We start from the raw sequence: 20,887 nt of genomic DNA, 5'->3' as shown, positions 1-20,887 counted from the left end.
GCAGTATTATACCCTATGAGGGGGGCAGTATTATACCCTATGAGGGGGGCAGCATTATACCCTATGAGGGGGGCAGTATTATACCCTATGAGGGGGGCAGCATTATACCCTATGAGGAGGGCAGCATTATACCCTATGAGGAGGGCAGTATTATACCCTATGAGGGGGGCAGCATTATACCCTATGAGGAGGGCAGTATTATACCCTATGAGGGGGCAGTATTATACCCTATGAGGAGGCAGCATTATACCCTATGAGGGGGGCAGTATTATACTCTATGAGGGGGCAGTATTATACCCTATGAGGAGGCAGCATTATACCCTATGAGGGGGGCAGTATTATACCCTATGAGGGGGGCAGTATTATACCCTATGAGGGGGGCAGTATTATACCCTATGAGGGGGGCAGCATTATACCCTATGAGGGGGGCAGTATTATACCCTATGAGGGGGGCAGCATTATACCCTATGAGGAGGGCAGCATTATACCCTATGAGGAGGGCAGTATTATACCCTATGAGGGGGGCAGCATTATACCCTATGAGGAGGGCAGTATTATACCCTATGAGGGGGGCAGTATTATACCCTATGAGGGGGCAGTATTATACCCTATGAGGGGGGCAGCATTATACCCTATGAGGGGGGCAGTATTATACCCTATGAGGGGGGCAGCATTATACCCTGTGAGGGGGGCAGTATTATACCCTATGAGGGGGGCAGTATTATACCCTATGAGGGGGGCAGCATTATACCCTATGAGGGGGGCAGTATTATACCCTATGAGGGGGGCAGCATTATACCCTATGAGGAGGGCAGCATTATACCCTATGAGGAGGGCAGTATTATACCCTATGAGGGGGTGCATTATTCCCTATGAGGGGGGCAGTATTATACCCTATGAGGGGGGCAGTATTATACCCTATGAGGGGGCAGCATTATACCCTATGAGGGGGTGCATTATTCCCTATGAGGGGGTGCATTATACCCTATGAGGGGGGCACTATTATACCCTATGAGGGGGGCAGTATTATACCCTATGAGGGGGGCAGTATTATACCCTATGAGGGGGGCAGTATTATACCCTATGAGGGGGTGCATTATACCCTATGAGGGGGGCAGTATTATACCCTATGAGAGGGGCAGTATTATACCCTGTGAGGGGGGCAGTATTATACCCTATGAGGGGGTGCATTATACCCTATGAGGGGGGCAGTATTATACCCTATGAGGGGGGCAGTATTATATTCTATGAGATGGCTGCATTATATTCTATTAGATGGCTTCATTATACTATGTGAGGGGGCTGCTTTATATTCTATGAGGGAGGCTACCCCAACTCCTGCTACATAATTAAGACATGTACAACCTTATATTATACCCGGATATTAGCGTGTTTTACCGCATAATTGGTGGTCTGGTTTTTAACTCTATGCAGCTACGTAGTGGGCCCCAAGAATGATTTTCTTTGGTGGGCCCAAGGTGTTCCAGTCCGACGCTGGCTGGCTGATATATGAAGAGAAATACTCCTGTGAGCATACTGTGAAGTATGCGCTGGCTGATATATGATGAATTGGGTTTGGTCTTTGTGATGCATAAATGTGCATTCCTCACCTGAGGGATTGTAATAGACCTTGATGTTTTAAAAGGCAAAAGACCACAGCAGATATAAGATGATTCTGTATGTGGGAGCCATGTGAGAGAAACATACAAGGAAAAGAGGGAGTGACAGTACAGACAATGAATTTAAGACTGACCTAAAGTTAGATAACTGATAATATACTGGGGGGTTGACAAGATAAATAGATGACTTATTTGTACTAAGTGCTGTCTTTGTCACTGTATGTGCTTTGTGTATTTGTCATGGATATCCCTTGATAAAATTGGTTCACAGCCAAAGAAAAAATCCACGTGGTATTTTTATTTTTACTTTTTATTTGGTATATTTTTATTTTTTATGAGCTCATTTTTTGAATTTTAATGGTACTGTGTTTAGCATTCTTGGTTGTTATAGGAATTGTTTTTTGTTTTTGTTTTTTTTCTCTTTTCAGTCCACTATGTGTTGGATTGGGGGGTGGGGGGTGTAATTAACCTTTTGTTTGCAGGAGTAAAAGAAGAAACCTTGGCCATTTAATTAACATGTAAATACAGTGCACAGTAAATAGTTCATTCCTGCAGTAGTGAAAAAGGAGTCCATCTACCTAATATTTTATGACTTATTTTTGAGTTTTAACATTTTTTATTTTTTGGGAGCTCCCATGCAAATTGGGTTTTGAAGAACATATATGTTAAATGATTTCAATGAATGCTAGTTTGTTAATGTCAGTCTTTTGTTATCGACATAGCTTTGCTCACCTACACCTGAGTCATGCAATGCAAATGTGTGGGTACTAGAGTTGAGCGATACCGTCCGATACTTCAAAATATCGGATCGGAATGGATCGGCCGATCTTTAAAAAAAGTATCGGTATCGCCGATACCGGAAGTCCCATTCAAGTCTATGAGACTTTCGGTATCGGAATTGGAAAAACCCTTTCCTGCCCTTGTACAGCCTCTCGGGGGTCTGTACGGGCCTTCCGGGGGTCTCTGCCGGCCTGCCGGGGGGCTGTGCCGGCCTGCCGGTGGGCTGTGCGGACTGCCCGGGGTCTGTACCGGCCTGCCGGGGGGCTGTGCCGGCCTGCCGGTGGTCTGTGCACCCTGTGGGGGTCTGTACCGGCCTGCCAGGGGGCTGTGCCGGCCTGCCGGGGGGATGTGCACTCTGTGGGGGTCTGTACCGGCCTGCCGGGGGGCTGTGCCGGCCTGCCGGGGGGCTGTGCACCCTGTGGGGGTCTGTACCGGCCTGCCGGGGGGCTGTGCCGGCCTGCCGGGGGGCTGTGCTGATGTCCGGGGGTCTGTGCAGGCATCGTCCGATGGGACTACAAGTCCCATCGGGCGATGCCTGCTACCATGACAGTGATTAACACATTAGCCAATGATGGGACAGTAGTAGTCCCATCATTCGGCTAATGTGTTAAATGTTAAAAAAAAACAAAAAAAAAACTACATACATACTACATGCATGCTACATACATACTACATGCTACATACATACCACATATATACTACATGCATGCTACATGCTACATACATACTACATATATACTACATGCATGCTACATACATACTACATGCTACATACATACTACATACATACTACATATATGCTACATACATACTACATGCTACATACATACTACATACATACTACATGCTACATACATACTACATACATACTACATATATACTACATGCATGCTACATACATACTACATGCTACATACATACTACATACATACTACATACATACTACATGCTACATACATACTACATATATACTACATGCATGCTACATACATACTACATGCTACATACATACTACATACATACTACATACATACTACATGCTACATACATACTACATATATACTACATGCATGCTACATGCTACATACATACCACATATATACTACATGCATGCTACATACATACTACATGCTACATACATACCACATATATACTACATGCATGCTACATACATACTACATGCTACATACATACCATATATATACTACATGCATGCTACATGCTACATACATACCACATATATACTACATGCATGCTACATACATACTACATACATACTACATATATACTACATGCATGCTACATACATACTACATGCTACATACATACTACATACATACTACATGCATGCTACATACAATACATACATAGACATATAGTACATATAACATAGAGTAACATACTTACCAATACTTGTCACATTGTTCCCCGAAGCCATTGTCTTTTACGGAATAAATATTAACATAACAAACCACAAAAATACTCACCCATGATCCGAAGCAGTCCACGAGTGTGTCCCACGACAATCTTGGTTAGAGAACTGCAGCATCAGCTGATGCTGCCGCTCTCTACGGGCTGCAGGAATCCAATGACGGAAGGTAGGTATCCTTCCGCACTGTATTCCTCCGCCACTTAAAAAAAAAAAAGTCCCTAGTCTCACTTTTGACATTGCTGTGTGAGAAAGTTCCCACGCAGCTTTTGCCATAAAGTGAGACTAGGGACTTTTTTTTTTAAGTGGCGGAGGAATACAGTGCGGAAGGATACCTACCTTCCGTCATTGGATTCCTGCAGCCCGTAGAGAGCGGCAGCATCAGCTGATGCTGCAGTTCTCTACCCAAGATCGTCGTGGGACACACTCGTGGACTGCTTCAGATCATGGGTGAGTATTTTTGTGGTTTGTTATGTTAATATTTATTCCGTAAAAGACAATGGCTTCGGGGAACAATGTGACAAGTATTGGTAAGTATGTTACTCTATGTTATATGTACTGTATGTCTATGTATGTATTGTATGAATGTATTGTATGTAGCATGCATGTAGTATGTATGTAGTATGTATGTAGCATGTATGTAGTATGTATGTAGCATGTATATATGTGGCATGCATGTAGTATGTATGTAGTATGTATGTAGCATGTAGTATGTATGTAGTATGTATGTAGCATGTAGTATGTATGTAGCATGCATGTAGTATATATGTAGTATGTATGTAGCATGTAGTATGTATGTAGCATGCATGTAGTATGTATGTAGTATATATGTGGTATGTATGTAGCATGTAGTATGTATGTAGCATGTAGTATGTATGTAGCATGCATGTAGTATATATGTAGTATGTATGTAGCATGTAGTATGTATGTAGCATGCATGTAGTATATATGTAGTATGTATGTAGTATGTATGTAGCATGTAGTATGTATGTAGTATGTATGTAGCATGTAGTATGTATGTAGCATGCATGTAGTATATATGTAGTATGTATGTAGTATGTATGTAGCATGTATGTAGTATATATGTGGTATGTATGTAGCATGTAGCATGCATGTAGTATATATATGGTATGTATGTAGCATGTAGTATGTATGTAGCATGCATGTAGTATATATGTAGTATGTATGTAGTATGTATGTAGCATGTAGTATGTATGTAGCATGCATGTAGCATGTAGTATGTATGTAGCATGCATGTAGTATATATGTAGTATGTATGTAGCATGTATGTAGCATGCATGTAGTATGTATGTAGTATGTATGTAGCATGTAGTATGTATGTAGCATGCATGTAGTATATATGTAGTATGTATGTAGTATGTATGTAGCATGCATGTAGTATATATGTAGTATGTATGTAGTATGTATGTAGCATGTATGTAGCATGCATGTAGTATGTATGCAGCATGTAGTATGTATGTAGCATGCATGTAGTATATATGTAGTATGTATGTAGCATGTAGCATGCATGTAGTATATATGTGGTATGTATGTAGCATGTAGTATGTATGTAGCATGCATGTAGTATGTATGTAGTATTTTTTTTTTTTTTTTTTAACATTTAACACATTAGCCGGATGATGGGACTACTACTGTCCCATCATTGGCTAATGTGTCAATCACTGTCATGGTAGCAGGCATCGCCGGATGGGACTTGTAGTCCCATCGGACGATGCCTGCACAGACCCCCGGACATCAGCACAGCCCCCCGGCAGGCCGGTACAGACCCCCACAGGGTGCACAGACCACCGGCAGGCCGGCACAGCCCCCCGGCAGGCCGGTACAGACCCCGGGCAGTCCACACAGCCCCCCGGCAGGCCGGCACAGCCCCCCGGCAGGTCGGCAGAGACCCCCGGAAGGCCCGAAATGACGGTGCATCATGATGCGCACACACCGCGCATCATGATGACGTCATTTCGGCTGTCAATCAACTTTGAACTTCCGATTCCGATGCCCGATATTGAAAAAATATCGGATGTCGGTATCGGAATTCCGATACAGCAAGTATCGGCCGATACCCGATACTTGCGGTATCGGAATGCTCAACACTAGAGGGTACCCAAAGTGTGTGTTTGTCTATATGTAAATGAGAATCTCTCCTGCTTACTGAATGACTGCGTTAGGTGAAGCCAATGTGTGTGTTGATGTAATGTGTATATTATTATTATGTAAAAATAATAATTTGCTAAAATTGAGTTAATAGCAAATTAGTTTGGGTTCTGTTTTCCTTAACATGTAATTGTACTGATTCTGATTAGCAGTAACATTATTTTGTGATCTCCATGAACATGATTGTACTGGTAATTATGATCATCGTTATCATGCAAATGTGATTGACATGAATTTGATGTGTTTGATAACTGGTATCTGATATTTTGATATGATTTATTTCAGTGTATAAGTACATACATGTATGATATATATTTTATGTAGTATTATTATCTAGAGTAGAAATATTTGCTACAGTAGAAAATTTCAGAGGTCATTCTGGGCACAATTAATTTGGACCAACAAACCTACGGTAATTTTGTTTGATTCATTTGATCAAGGGGTGGAAAACAAGTCACCAGGACTGAGTTATATTGAACAAGTTATTCTATCTTGGACTGTGAATATATATCATGGACTGAGTTATTTTGGACTGTTGCTTTGGACTGAGTTAGCTCTGCCAAGACTTTGGAACTTTCAAGTATGATTGTGAATTTCACTTTCCCACAGTGCAGGTTGTGTCTTGTGTTTAGACTGAAGATGTCCAATTGAACGCTGAGACTGAGCCCAGATGATGCTGAACCGTCACCAGGGTGAATAAGGCCCTGAACAGCGGCAGCAATAGAAGATGAAAGGACTCTTATGCTCAGCCATTGGACACCTGCACCGAGGGGTTAATGTCATGAAGGGCAGGGACAGATTGCTTTTTAGAGTCTGTACTTTTGTTAACCTGGGAACATAGTGAAGTCACTTAGGCCAAGTGATGAGGGCATAATATTCCCTGTGCTTCCCTGCAACAGAGACCCATTTAAAAATTGCGGTCAAGAAGATCCGAAGAAAGAAGATTTCTACAGACATTTGATATTTCAGCACCTGCTGGTCCAATGTTGTTTTTGTTTTGATTTTTTCTGTTTTAAGCCCAGGATGTTGTTTTTTACCAGCGCGGTTTTCTATTGGTAGCAAATAAATAAATATATATAGGAGCAATGCAAATAATGATAAATGGAATAGTTTAGTGGCAGGTTAATTAATTAAAGTGATTGAAACCAAGGGGTGAAATGTATACTATGAGTTATTTTTATATGGTTTCAATCAGTTTAATATAATATACACTGAGATGAGGTAAGCAAAAGGTCACTGAAACTTAAGATAAAGGAATGTAAATTATTGGTCATTTGTTTATCCATCAACAAAGGACCATTAATATTTCAAGGCAACCACCCTAATTAGATTGGGTGTTTAAACATTCCCAAGGATGTTATCTTGTGCTCCGAATCCCCTCCTCCAGCTTGCTGTATTTCTGCCATGCAGCACACAGGAGGCCCCCTCCTCTAGCTTCCTGTATTATGTACTGGTTAAAACAGGTATTGAGGGGAAGTGTTTATAGCCAATGGACAATACACTTGTGGCATCATTCCCCACATGGTGGGGCAGGACACACCTTTTAGCTGGACATTTAAAAGAACTAGGACACGTGCTCATTCTCTTTTGGCTCCTGGAGGATGACTGGTCGACGTCTATCTGAATAATGTAACGTATGAATAATGCTTGTTTCTGATTAATGCATATGTATTTATAGTTTTATACTGTTTATTATTTGATCTTATCATTTATTAAGTAAATCAATTTAGTAAATTCAATTCTTGTGTGAGCATTTTCTTATTCATCACAATCCATTGGAACCCTTACAATACAGCTCTACTCCTGGCATACAAAGAGTGATACAAAATATGCACCAAATGCTGATGTGTGAATAAGATCTACAGATTTGATAACTGATTTTCACTGCTGTCCTGTCACACACTGTCTGTGCAGTTTCTTCAGTGTTTTATGGCTTACTTCTCTCTATCTCTATTGCTAAGCTGTGACATCCTCTCACTATCCAGATTCACACTAAAATGGCTGCTGCATTGCCTGTTTTTGCTTTTATACAGGCTACAATAGTCCCTCTTGATAGGCTGTGCTGTACCATGTGATGTTATTAAAAAAAAACCCACAAAGAAATGAGTAGGAGCATAAGTTGGTAGACGTACAATAAGTAGGAGCAAGTTCACACTGTGGCAATTTCACAGACAAAACCAAAGAAAAAAAACCAAAATGTGCAAATACCCTGTAGTAAATAAATAGTACTAGTAAATTCAAATAACATAGGGTAACTTAGTTGACACTATTTTCATCAACAAAAGCACAAAAGCCATCCCACCACAACAGGGTGTACCCAATTGGGACGGTCCTATCTTGTCTATAGTATTAATACTTTGCTTTGTGTAAGCAGATCTCAATGTAGAAGCCCCTGGAAGAAGCTAGTGGCAAAACACGCGTCGGGGTGTGGAGATGCTACACCTGACATCTCTGGTCATTAGTGATGAGCGAACATGCTCCTATAAGGTGTTATCTGAGCATGCTCGAGTGCTAATCAAGTGTTTTCAGCATGCTCAAAAAAATATGCTCGCATCTCCACGGCTGCATGTCTCGCGGGTGTTCAACAGCCGCAATACATGCAGGGATTGTCTGCCATTTTCCTAATCATAGGTATTTCTCCTAGAGTTATATCTTGGGCTGTTTGGGTATTTCCCTCTCCCTATGTTACTGCTGGGGCACATATGTTCATTCATTCTATAGCCACTTGTTCCTATATATAAATACATATTTTTTTTAGGTACAATATTGTTACTGTAGCCCTGGGAAGCCTTGATAGGACGCCTGTTTGTCGATATATTAAACGCAACTGATATTTTATTTCCTTATCTGGTTATAATATTATGTTGCCATTGTTTGCATGCATATATTATTTATTGTGCCTGATAGGAAGTATATGTGTCAGTATATACTGCACAGCTGACATTCTGTTCCCTCTTTTGTCTTATAAATCATTTTTTTTGTTTTTGTTATTAGTGGATGACTTGCGTTATTTTTCATGGGACTAATTATAAAGGGGAATCACTAGACTATCTTATATATAACAGGGGATGTGTCCTTCTGTCGGGATGGGCCGCGCCTGCGCAATGTGGCACCGGAGTTAGCTTGTGCGCAAAGCTGTGGGAACTACACCAATCAATGGCATAAATGTATTTGTTATCCTGATAGTTTTGTTACAATGTTTCGGTGCAGGGAAATGTTTTTGTTTGGACTCCGGACTGTTTCCTTGATTCTAGGTACCATGCGAATGTAGCAAACTGTAAGAGGTTTGTTGATTCGGTGTTTCGGCACAGAGTCTCTTAAAGGGGCTATCTAGGACTTTTACATTGATCCTTAGGATAAGTCATCAACATTTGATCCATGGGGTGAGATACCCGGCATCCCTGCCGACCACATGTTCCCAGTGCCAGATGTCCCGAGTTCCGGAGCTGCATAGCTCCATGAACAGAATAGTGGCCACAGCCCGGTGCTGTATATCTTATGTCTTATTGGGGAAGTGCAGTATACGGCCACGGCCACTATTCTGTTGACAGAGTCTTAGCAGATCTGGCACCGGGCATAGCTGTTCGGCGGAGGTGCCGGCTGTCGCACCAGATATTGATGACCTATCCTAAGGCTAGGCCATCAGTATAAAAGTCCTGGACAATCCCTTTAAGTATTGCTTCTTATTACACTGATAACTTGATCTTGTGTTTTATTTTGTCTTGTAGCGTTCTGCGAGGAGGGTTGCAGGTATGGTGGAACCTGTGTGGCCCCAAACAAGTGCGTTTGTCCCCCTGGATTCACAGGAGCTCACTGCGAAAAAGGTGAAATCACAATACTAATGTTATTGTATGCAGGGGTGTAGCTGCAGAGGGGGACTTACCCCAGGAATAGCTGGGTACTTATGAGAAGGGAGCGCAGGGTCTGGGTCTCCGGACTCCTCTTCTTTTGTGGGACCCATTGAGATCCTGACACTCCCCCCCCCCCCCCCCCTCTCCTACCTGTAATTCAATGCTTCTTGCCAAAGGCTGCAGCTCAGTCACAATGGACAGTAGAGGAATGGAGTGTGCAGAGAGCAGTAAGCATGAAGAGAGCAGGGAGTGTGCAGAGAGCAGGGAGCGTGCAGAGAGTGTGCAAAGAACAGGGTGATTGCAGAGAGCAGGGAATGTGCAAAGAGCAACAAGCATGAAGAGAGCAGGGAGTGTGCAGAGAGCAGCAAGCATGAAGAGAGCAGGGAGTGTGCAGAGAGCAGCAAGCATGAAGAGAGCAGGGAGTGTGCAGAGAGCAGCAAGCATGAAGAGAGCAGGGAGTGTGCAAAGAACAGGGAGCATGCAGAGAGCAGAGAATGTGCGTAGAGCAACAAGCGTGCAGAGAGTGTGCAAAGAACAGGAAGCGTGCAGAGAGCAGGAAGCATGCAGAGCACGCAGGGAGCGTAGTATACATGTATCATATTACTTATGTACAGTATAGTGGTATATTATTGTGTAGAGCATGGCAGTACTATTTAGCTGTATAGTGTAAAGGTACTATTTATTTGTACAGTAAAGCAGTATTAATGTGCACAGTATTCCAGTAATATTTGTGTACTATTTAGTTTTATGTGTGCAGCATACCTGTAGTATTTATTCATAAGTATTGTGTACACAAGTTCCATTTATGTACTGTATATAGTATGGCAGTAGTATATATGTACAGTATAGTGGTATGCTTGTGTACTGCGTGACAGTACTATTTATCTGTACAGTATACCTCTATTAGTAGTGTGCATGGTATACCAATACTGTGTATTTTAAAGTAACAGTTGCGTACTGTATACCAGTACTGCTTTTGTGTACTGTGTAGTGACATTTATTTGTACAGTATTCCAGTACTAATTATGTGTACAGGATACCTGTACTATTTGTGTACCATATACCAGTAATAATTGTATACAGTATACCAGTACTACTTATGTGTACTGTATACCAGTATTATTTATGTGTACAGAACAGCAGTAGTTTTGTATTTACCACAATGGTACAAATTATGTGTACAGTATACCTGTATTATTTGTATTTGGTATAACAGTACTATTTATATGTACCGTATACCAGTACTATTTGTGTACCATATGCAAGTACTGTTTATGTGTACAGTACACTAGTACTACTTATGTGTACCGTATACCAGTATTATTTGTGTACAGTATACCAGTACTATTTATGTGTACCATATGCCAGAACTATTTGTGTACCGTATACCAGTATTTTGTGTAAAGTATACTGGTACTATTTATGTGTACCCTATTATTATGCATTTATATAGCGCCATTTATTCCATGGCGCTTTATATGTGAAAAGGGGAAATATAGACAAGTATAGTAAACATGTGTAAGACAAGGGACACACAAGTACATAAGGTGAGGGGTCCCTGCCCGCGAGGGCTCACAGTCTACAGGGATGGGTGAGGATACAGTAGGAGAGGGTAGAGCAGGTCATGCTGTGGTTCAGTAGACCGAGGATCATTGCAGGCTGTAGGCTTGTCGGAACAGGTGGGTATTCGGCTGTGTGCACACGCTGCGGAAAAGGTGCGGATTCATCCGCGCGGATTTTGTACAATCCGCAGGTGAAACCGCAGGTCAAAAGACCTGCGGTTTTACCTGCGGATTGCTCTGTGGTTTTGCCCTGCGGTTTTTCATCTCCTCAATGGAGGAGATGGCAAACCGCAGGAGAATCCGCAGAAAGAATTGACATGTCAATTCTTTCTGCGGATTGAAAACCGCAGATAATCCGCGCGGAAAATTCCGCACCGTCTGCACTGCGGTTTTTGATTCCCATAGGGAATCATTGTACTGTACACCGCAGCAAAAACTGCTGCGGGTCCGCAGCGGCCAAAACCGCTGCGGAACCGCAGCAAAATCCGCAGCGTGTGCACACAGCCTTCAGGTTCTTCTTGAAGGTTTCCGTTGATGGTGAGAGTCTGATGCGTTACGGCAGGGAGTTCCAGAGTATGGGGGAAGCATGGGGGAAGTCTTGTATGCGGTTGTGGGAAGAAGAGATAAGTGGGGAGTAGAGGAGGAGATCTTGAGATGATCGAAGGTTGCGTGCGGGTAGGTACCTAGAGACCATGTCACAGATGTATGGAGGAGACAGGTTGTGGATGGCTTTGTATGTCATGGTTAGGGTTTTGAATTGGAGCCTCTGGGCGATAGGAAGCCAGTGAAGGGCCTGGCATAGGGGGGAGGCTGGGGAATAGCGGGGAGACAGGTGGATTAGTTGGGCAGCAGAGTGTAGGATGGACTGGAGCGGAGCCAGAGTGCTAGAGGGGAGGCCAGAGAGTAGGAGGTTGCAGTAGTCGAGGCGGGAGATGATAAGAGCATGCACTAGTGTTTTTGTGGTTTCATGGTTGAGGAATGAGCGGATCCAGGAAATATTTTTGAGTTTGAGGCGGCAGGAGGAGGCGAGGGCTTGGATATGTGGTTTGAAAGAGAGCGCAGAGTCGAGGATCACCCCAAGGCACCGAGCGTACGGGACTGGGGAAAGAGAGCAGCCATTGACATTGATGGATAGGTCTGGTGGAGGGGTAGAGTGAGATGGGGGAAAGATGATGAATCCTGTTTTGTCCATGATCAGTTTGAGAAAGCGAGCAGAGAAGGCTGAGATAGCAGACAGACATTGTGGGATTTCAGTCAGTAAGGAGGCGAGGTTGGGTCCAGATAGTTAGATCTGCGTGTCATCGGCATAGAGGTGATACTGCAAACCGTGGGATTCTATGAGCCGTCCCAAGCCGAAGGTATAGATGGAGAATAGTAGGGGTCCTAGGACAGAGCCTTGGGGAACACCGACAGACGGGGCGAGGGGAGGAGGTGGTGTGTGAGAGGGAGACACTAAATGTTCGGTCTGTTAGGTATGATAAGATTCAGGATAGGGCCAGGTCTGTGATGCCAAGAGATGAGAGAGTCTGTAGCAGGAGGGAATGGTCTACGGTGTCGAAGGCAGAGGACAGGTCCGGGAGAAGGAGGACAGAGTAGTGTCGCTTGCTCTTGGCGGTTAGTAAGTCTTTAGTGACTTTAGTTAGGGCAGTTTCAGTTGAGTGATGCGGTCGGAAGCCAGATTGTAACCGGTCAAAGAGGGAACAGGAGGAGAGGTGGGAGGACAGTTCAAGATATACATGCTGTTCCAGTAGTTTTGAGGCGTAAGGGAGAAGAGATATTGGGCGATAGTTAGACACAGAGGATAGGTCAAGGGAGGGCTTTTTGAGGATGGGTGTGATTGAGGCATGTTTGAAGGATGAGGGAAAGACACCATTTGTAAGTGAAAGGTTGAAGAGGTGTGTTAGAGATGGGATGAGGTGAAACGGGAGTGGGTTGAGGGCACAAGTGGTGAGGTGTGATCTTGACAGAAGGGTGGAGAGCTGATCTTCTGTCATAGTGGAGAAGCTGGCTTTTGCAGAACAGGTCTGAGCGGCTAAGAGGGGCATTGGGGGCTGCGGGCCAAAGTTTTGTCTGATCCTGTCGATCTTCTGCTTAAAGAAGGAGGCAAAGTTTTCGGCAGAAATGAGAGGAGGGGGAGGAGGTGCTGTGGAACGGAGTAGAGAATTGAAAGTGTTGAAGAGCTGTTTAGGGTTTTGAGACAGGGAGGATATGAGAGATGCGAAGTAAGTTTGTTTTGCAGCAGAGAGCGTGGACTTAAAGCTGGCAAGGGACTGCTTGTATGCGCTGAAGTGCTCAGTAGAATGGGTTATACCCTATACCAGTATTATATGTGTACCCTATACCAGTATTATATGTATACCTTATACCAGTACTAATTATGTGTACAGTACACCAGTACTACATGTGTACAGATTGTTACTATTTATCTGTTTAGCAACCTGTGTGTGTAGTACCGTACACCATAAACTGTAATGTACGTTGTCAGATTTTCGTCATGGTGGGTATGATTTTACCCAGTAGCATGCCACGCTATATTTCTTGCCATTTTTTGCTGAATCCGCTACAGCGGCCCAGAATGGAGCTTCCAATGCCAATGTGAACAAAGCCTAAAGCGATTTAGTGTTTCTCTGGCCGGATGATGAACGGTAACTGTGCTGAGAAGCTTCAGGCTTCCAGTCACTATCTGGAGCGGTTACTCCGCATTAGTAATCGTGCTAATTACTTCCCTTTCTCACAGCTGAAATCCCACTAATTAATTGAATGTGACAGTTCGGCCCCAAGTTTGCCGTAGGCGAGATTTAGCGAGCAAGGCTGCATTTTGGCACCAAGTTCATCGTCATCTTGTACTTTAATTGAGAACAGGAAGGAAACATGTGAAATGTTTGGAAATGTACAAATAAGCAGAAGGATCTAGTGCAAAATATCAGAAAAAACGTGCATTTCTCAATTTTATGGAAGGGGAACAGATCCACGGCGATGCTAACTTCTACTATTGATACAGCTGGACGAAACATCATCTTGTCCATGTTTTCTCGAAATTCATCTCAGTGACTTCAATAATAAAAATAATTAAAGAAAAATAAATAGAATGGAGAATTAGTGTAAAATGAAAATAAAGCATAAATAAAGCTGGGGCTTTCTAATCAGAAGAGGTGCCAGGGATGCCGCACAAAAAATGCAGGGCTCTGGTGCAGAATTCATGAACTACCAAATCGGCCACTGGACCAGCATCCTGCAAATCTTTTTGCTCAATTCTACAAGGGATATAATGAGGGAATGTTATCTTGTTATTTGCCAGGAAGGACAGGGATGCAGATAAATTTGAGGCACCAGGCATTTTCCTTTTGGTATCTTTATAAGTGCAGAAAATTCACAACATTTTGGCTATGCAGGGCCTTTATCAAGCCATAGAAAAAAAATAGAGAGATTTCAATGGCTTGATAAAGGCCCTGCGTGTGGGTGAAACATTGTGATTTTTCTGCACCAGACGTCATCCTTCTTTTGGTAACTTTATTAGTGCAGAAAAATCACAATGTTTCAGCCATGCAGGGCCTTTATCAAGCCATATAAAAGAGAGATTTCAGTGGCTTGATAAAGGCCCTGCATGGCCGAAACATTGTGATTTTTCTGCACTAATAAAGTTACCAATAAGAGGAAGTCTGGTGCCCTGGCTCCTGGATCGCTTTGTATAGCTACAGCATGGTGGATGGCTGCATCAAGTGTGTACGGACCACAGAGCAGTGCACAGGACTCATCTATTGCTAGGAAGGACAGCGATTGTTTTATTTGAAGAAATTTCATTAAAAACAAATATAATCCCATTAACTTTAAAGTTCTAAAATCCAAATTGATGGACGTTTTCCTCTTTCCCATAAATTAGATTTATTGTGAGGATTCAGAACAAACTTTGTTAATAAAAAGCAACAAAACTTCAAAACACAAATTGTTCTTTTAAAAAAAAAAAAAAAAAAGAGAGACTCAAGTGGGAACACATCCTTCTAAATGTATCGCGCTGATATTTCATTCACGTATCTGTTTTCCGAAGACGCACGAGATCTGAAACACTTGCAGGATTTCAGGAAGATTTTGACAGTAAGGTTTCTGAGACTTAATGAAGAATTAACCAACATGTGATCCCTCTAATCCCAGTCCTAATTAACATACAGAATGCGCAATCCCCTCGCCAAAGACGATCAAGGGGTTTTCTTTTATTTGATGCGAATGCAAAAAAACAAGCCGAGGGTGGGTGGAAGTCCCACTGGTGGCCTAAGGCCAGCTCCATCTTTACGGAATCCAGTAGAGATCGGGCCTTTATGGAAGAACTGAAAAGGAAAACAAAATAAAATCAGTTGAATGTGTCAAGTTGTAAAAAAGAAAAAGAAAAAAAGAATAAAAAATATAGAAAATTAAAAGTTTAACTTATCCAAATCAGTCAATTTAAGACTTTTTAATATTTAGGAAACGATTATGATGTTGATCGCAAATGATCGACCAATAAGTGTTACAAAATTAAACACCAGGACTGAAGCCAATGGGTATGTACATATTTGGATCCTTGGTTAGTCTCTTGTATATTTTTCTATATATTGTTTTTGGGGGAAGTTTTCCTTGGTTTCTTCTTTCTTTATATTGTCTGATTTTCCATCGGTCATTACCATGTTGAAAAATGTAAAATGACCCCTCTCGTGACCAGATGGGAATTTACCCCCATACGCCCCAACGACTTAATTTCTTAGATGGGAGAAGGGATTGGAGATCTTGTTAGCTGATCGTACGCCAGCGTTCCTCAGGCATCTCATCCTTGGAACTAATTTAGTCAAAAATTAGACATTTAGCATCTGTGAGTAATTATTCCTCCGCGCTAATGGTATGTTCTGTACGTTGATTTGTGTTTCGTTGTAATTGAGAGGAATCAAACAATGCACCAGTCAATTAAACTGAATTAAATGAATCCATAGCATTGGCTTTCCACCATAATTCTGAGCAGTAAATGTGCAAACGCTTTAAAATGACATTCGTCTGAGAGATACACCATGATGTCACCAATTTTCACCGATTGGCAGACGTATTGCTGTAAAATGGTGCAATTGCAAGCAATGCATGGCCTAAAAGTCTCCTTACACCAACATGTCAAACATGTCATTTTCCACAAGGAGAGATGTTAGCCCGTAGACTTTAGTATATATTAAAATTTAGATCTTAAATGGGGTTGTCCAGCCTCAGGCTCCAAGTCTGCAGACTCTATGTGACTGCAGACTTGTCAATTCTCACATCGTTCGCACTGAGAGGATTCTCTGGTGTCAGCGGCAGATGCATGACTGCAAGTATGTAATTTGCACACATGCAGTTATGTGCCGACTAGACTTCAATGCAAGTGTATTGAGCGAAGCTGGATACAGTCTAGAGAAAATGTGGCCGGAATCATGCAAATCACATACTTGTAGTAACATGACCGCCCTCTCCCAGTGTCATAGAATCCTTACAGGTGCATGCAAAATCGTGGAGACAAGTCCAACTGTGATCCAAGTGTCAGATCAAAACTGTCAATGCAAGTCTATGAGTCTGTGAAAAAAATCGAACTGCATTCAGATGCCGTCCGAGTGCAACTTGGTTTTCACAGATGTGAGAATCTGACCAGAAAGGGCTCTCCAGGGCTAGAATTGAGTCTGCTTTTTCTAGAAAGTCCACCACCCGTGTCCGATATTACAGCTTGGTCCCAGATTATTAGGAAAAAAATCCATATACTCTTATATAAATCAGAGAGACACGGTCAGAGAGACACGATTCCCACGCTGTCAAAAGACAGCATGAGCACTCAGCTGTGATCGGAGGTATAAAGCTTACCTCCAGTCACTGGTGTCACCTGATGGGACTACTGATCCCATCATCCAACACCTGCTGCTGCTAATAACAGTGAGAGCAGGAACGGCGGTTGGGAGTATTCATCAGCCGCTCCTGCGCTGTAAATAAATAATTTAAAAAACAAAACGGCATGGGTTCCGCTGTATTTTTGCTAACCAGACAGACATAACTCACAGCTGGGGGCTGCAACCCTCAGCTGTCAGCTTCAGCAAGGCTAGTTATCAAGAATAGCAGGGACCCCACGCTGTTTCTTTTATTGGCTGGGGGCCAATATCCATGGCCCCTTACCAGCCTGAGAATACCAGCCCCCAGCTGTCTTATAGACACCTCTCCATTACTAAGCCGTGGGCTTGATGTCACCTGACAATGCAAAGGTGACATCAACCCCACAAATATGAACCCCACTTGCCACCGCTACAGGGCAAGTGGGAAGAGCCGGGCAAAGTGCCAGAATTGGCGCATCTAATAGATGCGCCTTTTCTGGGCAGCTGCGGGCTGATGTTTTTAGGCTGGAAGGGGGGCTATATCAATGGCCCCGTACCAGCCTGAGAATACCAGCCCTCAGCTGTGAGCTTTAGCAAGGCTTGTTGACAAAAATGGAGGGAACCCCGCACAGTTTATTTAAATTATTTATTTAAATAATTAAAAAATACAGTGTGGGGATCCCTCCATTCTTGATAACCAATCTTGCTGAAGCTGACAGCTGAGGGTTGCAGCCCCCAGCTGTGAGTCTTGCCTGGTTGGTTCAAGAAAATAGGGGGGAACCCATGTCGGGTTTTCCATAATTTATTTAGTTATATCGCAGGCAGCGCCTGAGGAATACCCTGGCCATCCACTCCTGCTGTCACTGTTATTAGCGGCAGCAGGTGTCGGATGATGGGAGTAAGAGTCCCAAAAGCCCCCAACTGCTGTCATCGTTCTGTCTTTAATATAACTCTCATCATTCTCCTCTGCTCGTGCCGATCGCCGGAAGAGCAGGGGAGAATGATGAGAGCCATCTTCAGCACCTGCTGCCGGGGAACAGCGCTTACTGTAGCACTTCTTCCATCGGGGCCGTCCATGTGGTACTGATGCATCACATGGACAACATCCGTGTGCGGTACGTTTTTACATGGACCTATTGACTTGTATGGGTCCATGTGATCCATGCTTCTGCAACACAGTCCTTGAAAAAACACAGATATGTGCACAGACCCATTCATTTGAATTGGTCTACGTGTGTCATTGTCTCCGGTACATTTGAAAACTGTCACCACACGTACTGTAGACACTGACATGTAAAAGAGGTTTAACAGTGAGAGCAGAAGCAGATGATGGGAGTATTAATTAGCCGCTTCTGTGCTGTAAATAAATAATTTTTTTTAAAAACCTGCGTGGGTTCCCCCCCTATTTTTGATAACCAACTAGGCAAAACTCACAGCTGTAGGCTGCAACCATCAGCTCTCAGCTTCAGCAAGGCTAGTTATCAAGAATAAAGGGGTCCCCATGCCATATTTTTTAATTATTTAAATAAATAAAAACAAAAACGGCGTGGGGTCCCCCCAGTTTTGATGACCAGCCTGGGGCCATGGATATAGGCTCCCCAGCCTAAAAACAGCAGCCCGCAGCTGCCCAGAAAGGTGCTTCTGTTAGATGCGCCAATTATGGCACTTTGCCCGGCTCTTCCCACTTGCCCTGTAGCAGTGGGAAGTGGGGTTAATATTTGTGTGGTTGATGTCACCTTTGTATTGTCCGGTGACATCAAGCCCCGAGTTTAGTAATGGAGAGGCATCTATAAGCCACTCATCCAATACTAATCCTATAGTATCTATAAACCATGCCTTTTTTTATTATTTACTGCGCAGGAGCGGCTTATGAATACTCCCATCTGCCGCACCTGCTCTCACTGTAATTAGCGGCAGCAGGTGTCGGATGATGGGATCAGTAGTCCCTCCGGTCACAGCTGAGAGCTCCTGCTGTCTTTTGACAGCATGGGAACCGCGGCTCTCTGACCGACGGGGATGATTTCACCGCCAATCAGAAATGGCGTTTGCCATGCTGTCATGCACATGACTGCGCAGCAAACACTGGATGTTCGGTCCCCCATTCAAGTGAATGGGGTCTGGGTTTGAGTCCTGTTTTTTTAACTGTTCGGCCAAACCCGCTGGACCCGGAGATCCAGATGTCCGCCCATCTCTAATCCCAGTGATTTTGAGATTTCTTGTTTTTTGTGTGACACATTGTACTTTGGTGGTAAATTTGGGTCGATATGTTTTATGTTGCAGAAAAATTAAAAAAAAATAATCCACTTTTAAACTTTGAATTTTAAGACCCTTAAACCAAAGCATTTACCTAACAACTACTTTACGTCAGCATCATTTTTGAAACATCTTTTTATTTTGTTAGCATGTTAAGGGTTGAAAGTTTAGCAGCAATTTTTCATTGTTTCAAGTTAATTTACAAAACTTATTTTTTTCATGACCAGTTCTGTTTTGAAGTGACTTTGAAAACCCCCAAAATTATACATTTTTTTAATTACCCTTTGTTGTATTCAAATCTGCTGCCATGAAATTTGTTAAACACAAAATGGAACAAAAAAAATGAAAGAATTAATTTTTTTTGCCCTAAAATGTTGGTAAAATTCTAACAGGTCACTATAGCTGGCTTTTTATTAAATTTTCAGTATTTATGTATTAAAGGATTGGTCCGGCACCTACAATATATTTTCTAAAAATCTTTACATCCTAACCACTTTTGTAACTTTTGGACTTCTATCTACCTGGATTAATGGGAATTTGTCCTCACGTTTTTGCTATGTACCGTAATTGGAGAGCACCATGATGTAGAGGCAGAGACCCTGATTTCAGTGATGTGTCATTTACTAGGCTGTGTTTTGCTGAATCAATAAAATCAGTGTTTTATTAGCAGGAAATTATCACTACAGGACTAGATGTCTAGCGCTTCCTGATCCAACCACTCCTCCAGCACTGATTGGCAGCTTTCTGCCAATCAGTGGTGTGGGCGGGGTTATACACAATACAGCATTCCAAGCTCTTGTAGATCTGCAGCAGAGAAAATGGTGATTGCATCACAACTGTTTAACCCAGTAAACTAAGTGATACATCGCCGGATTCAGTATCTTTGCCCCTACATCATGCTGCTTTCAAATTACATAGCAAAAACCTGCTGACATATTCCCTTTAAGACTCACAGAATCAAGCTGAATTAACCACGTCCAGATCACTCAACCAAATTGTCGAGGCAGAAATAAACTTCTATCAGAATTGGCCTGCAGACTAAGTTGATGAAGCTGCCAATGACTAAGGTTCCATTTCAATGAATTTAGATTTAAAAAAGGGAGAAAAAAATATTTTTTTCTTGAAAGTCATTCTTGGCCGATGATAGAGAGTGGTGTTGCCATAAGGTAATGAGGAGAAACATTTGTGTGTGATGCGGTAATGGTCAGCCGGTTGGTAAAATCAAAAGCAAATTTAAGTCTAGACGAGATAAATAATCTTCATTTTCCCACAGATTCAGTTGCAGCTCGGAATTTTAAGCCATCGATCCGGAGATTTAACCATTAAAGGGGGAAAATGTAAAAGTTTTTCGTGATTGACAAAAATTTGCCAAAAAAAT

At 42.6% G+C, this 20,887-nt stretch overlaps 1 protein-coding gene across 4 annotated transcripts in view; it reads left to right on the top strand.

Annotated features, from left to right (window-relative positions):
- The window catches only part of NELL1 (neural EGFL like 1), an 860,783-nt gene that overhangs the window by 687,151 nt on the left and 152,745 nt on the right, over window positions 1-20,887 (top strand). For all 4 annotated transcript variants that reach the window (XM_073578304.1, XM_073578303.1, XM_073578306.1 and 1 more), the window contains one exon: window positions 9,726-9,821. In XM_073578304.1, coding sequence (XP_073434405.1) covers window positions 9,726-9,821 — 96 coding nt within the window. The remainder of the gene's footprint in view (window positions 1-9,725; window positions 9,822-20,887) is intronic.

Source organism: Dendrobates tinctorius, unplaced genomic scaffold (assembly GCF_039654945.1).
Source record: "Dendrobates tinctorius isolate UK_male_01 unplaced genomic scaffold, ASM3965494v1 ptg000059l, whole genome shotgun sequence".
NCBI lineage: Eukaryota > Metazoa > Chordata > Amphibia > Anura > Dendrobatidae > Dendrobates > Dendrobates tinctorius.
Note: the sequence above shows the minus strand (reverse complement) of the source record. Positions and strands in the feature narration are given on the sequence as shown.